At 35.5% G+C, this 9,017-nt stretch overlaps 1 protein-coding gene across 2 annotated transcripts in view; it reads right to left on the bottom strand.

Moving 5' to 3' along the window:
* Positions 1 to 19: 19 nt before the first annotated feature.
* LOC101493382 (uncharacterized) overlaps positions 20 to 9,017 on the bottom strand; it is a 13,302-nt gene continuing 4,304 nt past the window's right edge. Inside the window, exons 7-13 of one of the 2 annotated variants that reach the window (XM_004511960.4) lie at positions 8,706 to 8,726; positions 7,823 to 7,929; positions 7,664 to 7,732; positions 7,343 to 7,394; positions 4,985 to 5,607; positions 979 to 1,176; positions 20 to 841 (exon numbers count right to left, since the gene is read on the bottom strand). In XM_004511960.4, the coding sequence (XP_004512017.1) occupies positions 700 to 841; positions 979 to 1,176; positions 4,985 to 5,607; positions 7,343 to 7,394; positions 7,664 to 7,732; positions 7,823 to 7,929; positions 8,706 to 8,726 (1,212 nt within the window). In that variant the 3' untranslated portion in view covers positions 20 to 699. The remainder of the gene's footprint in view (positions 842 to 978; positions 1,177 to 4,984; positions 5,608 to 7,342; positions 7,395 to 7,663; positions 7,733 to 7,822; positions 7,930 to 8,705; positions 8,727 to 9,017) is intronic. The other variant, XM_004511959.4, reaches the window with a different exon arrangement.

Below are 9,017 nucleotides of genomic sequence, written 5' to 3'. Positions count from 1 at the left end.
GGGGGGCGGGGGGGATGATACAATTGATGAATGTGTCCAGATCATTTATCAGACTTTTTGACTTGATATGGCTTTGCAGGGTAACATTCATACTGTTTTACTTGGACTGCCCCGCCCTAACATCATTTCCGCGTTATTTATATGCACTGCCCTGCTCTAACATTCATACTTTTAGACTTTATTTATATGGTTCTTTCTATTTTCACTGCCCTAACATCATTTCCATGTTCGAGTAGATACTAGATATTGTTCCATCGTTATCGAACAAGTCAAAGAAAAAAGCTTCACACACCTAATCACCAGCAAAAACGAACTAGAGAAGGCATATTACAAACACACGTTATAGTAAATATGTGTATATATGGATAAAACTTGCTAGCTTTATCATTGCCAGTGACTTCTTTTTTTAATTTGATAAAGGATAAAAAGCCTATAACATTATAATCACGTACATAGTTTAATTTTTCTGTTTTGGTTGCTGAAACATTAAATTTAGCTTGATCAACAGTGCATGCTAAAGAAGTAATTGAGCAGATATTCAGCATAAAAGAATGTCATGATATAGGCTATTAATCTAATTAGGAATTTGATAAACAAAACATTAAGTGGGAAGTCGTATGTTCTTAGTGAAAAACCATCGAGACAACAAATGTTAAGAATATCCTATAACTTATCAAGATACCTAAATAAAAAATTTAGTTAAACTAGAAGAAAACTAACCTTGATATATTCATTGTTAGGGACATCCCTATTGAGTTTTCTCCTTGCAGCTTCAAGTATCTCAGCCTTCTTCAGCTTGCCATTGGGTCCACTTCCACGAAGCATATCAATTACAACATCTCTGCAAGGAACAATACAATCACGAGTGATGTAAACAAATGGAATGTGTTGCTTTTCAGAAAACTCATTGAACTCTTGTAGAGCAAATAATCATAATTTTTACTTTCCTGCTGGAATACAGAGAGAGAGAGAGAGAACCTGAATGGGTCATCTTGTGATGACTGTAACACATAACAACCATGGATGTCGCATGCAACTTCACCCAAGACAGCCTTCAGCTCATCTTGTGGAACATCAAGACTCTGAGCTGCATCCACAGCAATTTTAGAACCTCCCTTTGGAAGCATAGTTTTGGCAAGTGCCAATCCACGCAATTCTTGGCATATCAATTGGAAACTGCCAATACAAATTAAAGCTACATAAGACAATTGTCACCCAAACAAGAAAATAAAAAATATAGAACTTCCGCAGGGCCAAATTCAATTTAAAATTTGAAGAAGCAACTAATAGAGATTTTTCCCCCCTATGTGATTGTTATTACCCACAGACTAAGTTATAAATTGGTCAGCAAATGCATATCCCTGAGAGATGAGCTTCCAAGGACTGGCATTCCCACCCATCCCAAGCTAAACGAGATTCAATCCAAATAGCCCTTTTCTACCAAATAAATATGTTTAAAGAACAAATTTCCTAGACCTAATGCCCCCCTATCCCTCATTACTGCAACACAAGTCCCAACTAATAGGATGGTCTCTCTTCAGATCTCTTCGCACGTCAAGTTTCAATGGTGTCGGAGTTATGGGTCTTTGACAGGCCAACAGAGCTTTCCCAGCCAACAATAGTATTTGTTTAGTGAGAGAAATAAGACGGACAAGATGGGAAGCAAAAGAATAAATTTCTAGTACCACGGACCAAGCTTACTTTGACAAAAACAGAAGTAAAAGATGGATGGGTTCACTCAAAAGTGGCATGGTCTTTTAAAACACCGGAATTGGAAACAGTTTAGTTATTTCTAATAATATTATTATATAAGCCAAAAGGAACTCTTTGACAGCAGGAACTTGAGACTCGGCTTAGTGTCTTACGTGATTAGGCCTCTATTTAAGCATCAAAACAAGAGTTACAGGAGGCGAAGTAGGAATAGGAGAAAAACAAGTTCCAGCACAAATCTCTTCGACCACTTTGTAGCGCTCCTTTGGGAATAGCTTCATAGGTATGTGCATGCCAAACACCACCAATTTTTTATACCAGTCATTGTTCAACAGTCAATGACTACCCATCCCACTAGAGTTGGAGAATTAAAAGCTATACCCAGTGTCACCCATGACCCATCCTCTGTTATGGGAGCATAAACAATGTGTCATCAGAAACATGCATGGATTATTCATATAATTCATAAGGGTTGCTATTTAACCCTACTGGGAACCAATATGATCCTGAAGGTTGCCTGTCAACTTTTGGATTGTTACCAACAACTACAGGTAGTGCAAACTGAGTGATGGGTTTATGCTTCAGGAGTTTCATAACACAATGGGACCCAGCGGATGTTTCTTTCAGCCAGTGGAATAGAATGAATCAACCTATTACCTTGGGGCAAGGTCTTCAAGCAGGAATTGAGAAGTCAATTAGTTAAGTGGGTGAGTTACACTAGTAATTAGTGTTGGAGAATTTTATCTTATTTCCTATTTAAATAGTGCAGATTTTCTATTTTTATAATAATATGATGTGTTCTGTTTTTATTTCTGTAAAATATATCTTTGATTCAAGGAAGATAATTACTTGTATTCTCTTTATTTAAACCAGCTTAGACTGAAGAATATAATTACAACAGCATTCTAGCACTTTTTTCTACATGGCATCAGAGCTCCTGATTTTGGGGTTTGGAGGTCTCACTTGTGCATAAACCCTAGCCTCCGTATTTGCAGTTTCGTTTTTTTTCCGCCTTCGAGGCGGTTTGTTGCTGCCTTATTCTTGTGTTATCATGGCAACCACAAGAATAAAAATGGATACGAGGGTCGTGCATTCCAAGCCAGTAATTCTGCTCAAGAACTCTCACCTCTTCCGCTCACGGCAGAACAATAAGAAAAACTTTACAAAATTCTCGAACCCCAAACACCTAGTAATTCTGTAGCCCAAAAAGGTAATTCTGCCTTCTCAGTGTTAGTTCCAGCCGTACTTGGATAGTAGATTCAGGTGCACCTGATCACATGACAGGTGATTCTACTCTTTTTTCTTCTTATACTCCTTGTGCAGGTGACCACAAAATAAAAATTGCAGATGGCTCTTTTTCGGCCATTGCAGGAAAAGGTTCTATTGTGCTATCCCCAATGCTAACCAACCCTTATCTTGCAGTTTATTATCTGTCAGAACACTGGTCCAGGATAAAACTGTCAAACTAATTTCTCTCACTCTCATTGTGTCTTTCAAGATTTGAACTCGGGGAAGATGATTTGTTGTGGTAACGAGAGTGGAGGACTCTACTACTTTGACATTGGATCACAACAACCTTCCAAACCAATAAGTTTTTGCTTTGAATCTCTTTTTGTTTCTAATAATGATAATGACATTATGTTATGGCATTTACGGCTAGGCAATCCTCAGTTATTTCATAATAAAGATATTTCTTCGCTTCACTGTGAAGCATGTGAATTAGCAAAACATGGTTGTTCCAATTTTCCAAAACAGCCTTATAAGCCATCAAAACTGTTTTTAGTTATTCATAGTGATATCTGGGCCTTAACCGAACAAGTACACTATCTCACAACAAATGGTTTATCACTTTCATAGATGACCACACCAGACTTTGTAGGGTATAGTTGTTAAAGGGAAAATCTGATGCTTGTCAGGCTGTAAAGGAGTTTTTTTAAATAGTGCAAAATCAATTTCAGACAAACATTCAAGTTTTTAGAAGTGATAATGGCAAAGAATATTTTAACTTGGTATTGAGTGAGTATTTTCTTGAAAATGGAATCACACACCATAGTTCTTGTCCAAACACACCCCAACAAAATGGGGTTGATGAAAGGAAAAACAGACACTTATTAGAGGTGGCTCAAGCCTTGCTGTTCTCAAGTGAAGTAGCAAATTATTTGTGGGGAAGCTGTTTTAACTGCTTCTTATTTGATTAATAGGATGCCATCAAAAGTCCTTAACTTTCAAACTCCACTTCAAATTTTCAAAGAATGTTTTCCTATTGCTCGTGTGTCAAATGATTTGAATTTTAAAAAACTTGAGTGCACAACTTTTGGTCATGAACATAAGAACCTAGGCCAAGCTTGAACCACATGCTATAAAATGTGTTTTTGTTGGTTACTCGCCAAACCAGAAGGGGTACAAATGTTTTGATCCAAAAACAAAAAAATATTGTTTGTCACCATGGATGTTACTTTTTTTGAAAACATGCCTTTCTTTGATGACCCTCGTCTTCGTCTAAAACGTTTTTTAAAACTGAAGACATAATTTTTTCTGATAACATGCTATTTTCACAAACTTCTAAGACTTGTGCTTCTGCACGAACAGAAAATGGCCAAGATTCATTAATTGAGCCCTACTCATGCTATAAGTGAGAAACCTGGAGAATTTGCACCCACATTTTCTCATGAAAAGAATGATGAAAATCTTGAAAATGGTAAACCAATTGAAATGCCAACACATGAAAAGTCATGTAAAGTAAATAGGTCTGAAGAAGGTAACAAGATTTAGAAAGGAAAGGTTTTGGTGAGGAAGAACCATGCTGAGTCCACATCGCAAAATTGCCATGAATCTAATGACCGAGGGAGAATCATCCTACTTAAACTGAAATACGTAAAGTGAGTTTGATACTACTCCTAAATACACTGACCTTGATATTCCTATAGCTGTTAGGAAACCTGTTAGATCATGCACTAAGCACCCTATATCTAAGCACCCTGCCTTCACACACACACACAGGTCCTACAGCAGGATATACAAATTCTACGGTTTCAGTTTAATATAGAAGCAGGTTGAAACAGAAGAATTATTTTGGTGAAAGAGAATAGAATTAAAAGAATATTATCGGTCCATAAATACAAGACATATTGACAAATACGAAGAATAACTATAGAAACATGAAAGAGTTGCAGTGCAGTATGGATTAACTACCAAAGTTTGGCCTTCCAAAAATAACTAAGGGATCATTTCAAAATGGGAAACCACCAAAAAATAGATGTCGCTAAGACCATACCTGCAAACTTTGTGAGTCTGAAAAAGTTTCTTGAGGGCAATTGGCAGAGCATGACGAGTTTCACTTGACATGGTCATCTTCCTAGGAGGCACTTCCCCTGGACTTGTAACCTGTGGATTAGAATTTGCTGATCTAACAAGATCACTGTTGACACCACTGTTTGTTACAGCACTTTCACTTTCTCTGGGTTTTCCAACATTACTGAGAACAGACGATAGCTCTTGATCTAAAATCTTAAAAATCTCTTCTTGTTGTTTAACAACATTTGGAAATTTTTTTTTAAAGGACTCATCTGGAGTCTCTGTGAACTTCCAATATGAAACTTTATCTTTTAGATCAATTTTTTCCAAAGCAAATTGGTTCAGAAAGTTTTTCACATGATCACCAAGTGCCTTCTTCAATTTCAAATCAGAAGATAGCACTTTCAAACTCTTGCTTAACATTACAAGGGCATAATTTCTTGCCATCATTTCTACACCACCTCTAGGATATAGCAATCTACTTTTTGGAACCCAGAATCCCCACAGCAATAACGCATGCTGCTGAAGAAAGTTCAGCAGTTCGTCATCAGAGTATTCAGGAGCAAAGTGCTTGATAGCACTAAAACGATGAAGTGGAGGGCCCTATCAAAAAGTGCTCTGTTAGATATGTTAAAAAAATACAGAAATAGATGGAATATTACTCTATTCAATTGTGAGTGTCCTACCAAATACCAAAATAAGAAATTTCTCTCTCTGTCTTCCTTCCCTCTCTCCTCTTTATATTGCCATAACATGAGAATGATACTTAGAGAGACATACAAACAATCCCTTAAATCATTGTTAAATTACCGGTATAGCGCTATTACATGGCGTGATTTTGATCAAACGCGACGAATCCCAATACGCCATGCACCATGGCTGATTCGCTGTGATGGAAATAGTGGTCGCTTTACTTGAAGCGGGGATGGAAGCAATTGCGTAAAACAGATTTTAATGTTTCTTCTCCCTAATTTTAACACTAGCATAGCATGTGAGCTACACACAATCAATTTCAAAAAACATTAAAATATAAATCTGTTGAGTTGGTGGCTATTATATAAACCACTACCTCTCTAACCTAGTAAACTTCCCACTACCTAAACTTCCTTTGCCCTCTACGCTCTGCCTCCAACATTTCTCTTCGCACTCTGCCTCCATCACCAGCAAGATTTCCGACATGACTTCTTTTTCAGGTAACGAATACCTTTTCAATTGTTTTTCTTCTCTTCCTCTTCTCTCGTTTCTTCTATTTCTTCTCTTCCTCTTTGCTCGTTTATTCTATTTCTTCTCTTCCACTGTTTTCTATTCCTATCTCTTTCTCTGTTTCCATATTTTTTTTCGGCATCCTTATTTCTTTTTCTATTTTTTCTCTTCCTCTGTTTTTCGGCTCAACCCCGTGTTTTTCGGATTCTTTCAATCCTCTGTTTTCATATTCTTCCATAATTGTACTATTATTTACTTATTAATACTATTTGTAATTTTTGTTATAGTATGACTAGTGGAGAACCATCAAATCCTTCAATTGTCTCATCTAGGGCTGACATTGGATGGAAATTCTGTCAACCAGTGCAATATGACTATCTTTTATGTTAAATCTTTGTCATTGTTTTTTGTTATCACTAGTTAGGACTTAGGACTACTATGAATTATTAGTTATTTTGAATTGGGATTTAGGGCTGTAGGCAATATACACTTTCAAATTTCTATTTAGGGCTGTAGATAGGATGCAACATCTTTTATTAGTTGTTTTGAATTATTGAGGTTTTTTGCTTTGATTTTAATGTGAGGTTTTTTGCTTTGATTTTAATATGAGCCTTTTTTAAACTTCTGTTTATGCAGTTTATTTGTATGCAACATACTTTATTTTATATATAATTATTGTTCTGAAGATTCCACTATTTCTCATATCGAATTTTTGGTGTTTCGCTATTTACTGTGATCCACTATTAACACGGCTTAAAATATTATTCTAAAACATAAATGTTAAAAATAAATAAATAAAATGCCACGTTGCCCATAAACCTGGTATCAGCCTTACAAAATGCAAACGCCTTTTAAACAGAAAGCAGAAACTTCAGTTCTTGCTATTTGAGAATGAAGAACTATGGCACATGTTAATGATATCTGAGAAATATGTCTAATGATAGCTTAATAGTTAAAACACACACACAAGGCGTACTTGAATCAGAGATAAAGAATATATGCCAAGTGAAAAAACATGTTTGGAAGCAATCAACAATAGACAAGCATAAAAAGCAAGATGTAGAATGTTGTTGGGTATAAATGCCCTTTCTCAACAACAATAAGAAATCAAGGTAAAACTAAGGATGCTACCAACCTCAATAAGCATTTTCTCCAGACGTTCTTCCACCGGCAATGCTAGAAGACGCCTGAAAACACAACCCATGAAAATCAAAATTACAAGCCAATTGTAATACTAAACAAGTGAACAAAATGAATATAGTATTATAAGAAATATAAAAATACTACTGAGAAGGAGAGAGAATCATGGAGGAGAATACAGAGAGAGGGAGAGGGAGGGAGAGAGGGAGAGACGGGTGCACATGCACACATGCAGGTACAACAGAAAGTTGGCAAATATTAAATCAGAAGGGCTAAAAAATAATGATGCTCGTTTGATATTAAAGGAAGACATTACCTTTTAGAAGGACCTTTAGCTAAAGTGTTGCTGCTTACTCCAGGACAGAGTGTAGCAATGTAGTCATACCTTAAACCGTTCAAATATTCACAAGTTTAATAAATTTACATATTCATATAAAAGAGAGAGTAGAAAAGAATAAGCAAGGTATATTCTTACGAGCTCATTTCAAAGTTTATGGGAGAACTTTCTTGTGCCACCATTTGCTGAAAATATCTAGATGAGATGTCACTCTTGCAACCATGGTACTTGAGAGGAACCCAGCACTGCACAAGATACAGAAAGAAAGAAAAAAAGGAGGGAAAATAAAAAGTAAAAATATGAGTTAAGAAATAAAATCACCATTTAAAATTTCTTAGCAAAAATGCAAATAATGGAATCAACCCATATTTTGTTAGGAGAAGATGCTTCTCATCCATGGTATACAACTATTTTATAATTCATTTGGTGAGACAAGCAAATAATTTATCAATAATGTGACACGGCAGGTTCACCAAAGTTTCCAATTGTAGCAATCAAAATGACATTTATTCATTATAAGTTTATTATTATTATTATTATTATTATTATTATTATTATTATTATTATTATTATTATTATCCAGTAGGAATATTTATTGATATCAGCCTTCTTTGGAGGGAGTAAATCTTTCTTAGAAAAAAGCACAATAATAACTATCTTCAATATTCATTTTCTGGTTTGAAGTTTTAATTGGAGCTATCAGACTGAGGTAGGACAGTTAGAGCATCAGAAACCGTTTGATCATTTATATCCAATTCACAATTCATAATGAATATCATGATCATTTATAACTAAACCATAACCCCCATTGTGACAAAAAAAATGCTAGCTATATAATATATGTAGACATAATTAGCATTTCAAAATCATAAAATGGTATAACAAAACTACTTGTAGACATAATTATATCCAATTCAAAATCATAATAAATACCATGGTCATTTATAACTATAGCAAAACCCCCATTATGACCAAAAACTGCTACAAGTAAATTACATAACTGTTTTAACAACTGTTATACCTCATCGCCGTCACTCTTATTCTGCAAACAAAGAAAGGAAATCAATAAGCAAATTGAAATGCCCAAAAATGTGTTCACAGATTGCAGATAGACAATAGCGTGTCTTAAGTTTGAAGAAAACAGCATGATAGAGATAGTTGAAAAAAGTACAATACAAAATTGAGGTAGAGGTTTAGTGGTCCCTCTGGCAAGAAAACAAAACTTGTCCCAGATATCAAAGTAGAGAAGGGACAACGGAACAAAGATGTTAATGACTAAATACTAAGGTCGATGCCCCCCCCCCCCCCCAACTTCCCGGATTTTTTCCACTAT

The sequence above is a fragment of the Cicer arietinum genome, chromosome 8 (genome assembly GCF_000331145.2).
Source record: "Cicer arietinum cultivar CDC Frontier isolate Library 1 chromosome 8, Cicar.CDCFrontier_v2.0, whole genome shotgun sequence".
Classification (NCBI taxonomy): domain Eukaryota; kingdom Viridiplantae; phylum Streptophyta; class Magnoliopsida; order Fabales; family Fabaceae; genus Cicer; species Cicer arietinum.
This window is presented reverse-complemented; position numbering and strand designations above follow the sequence as displayed.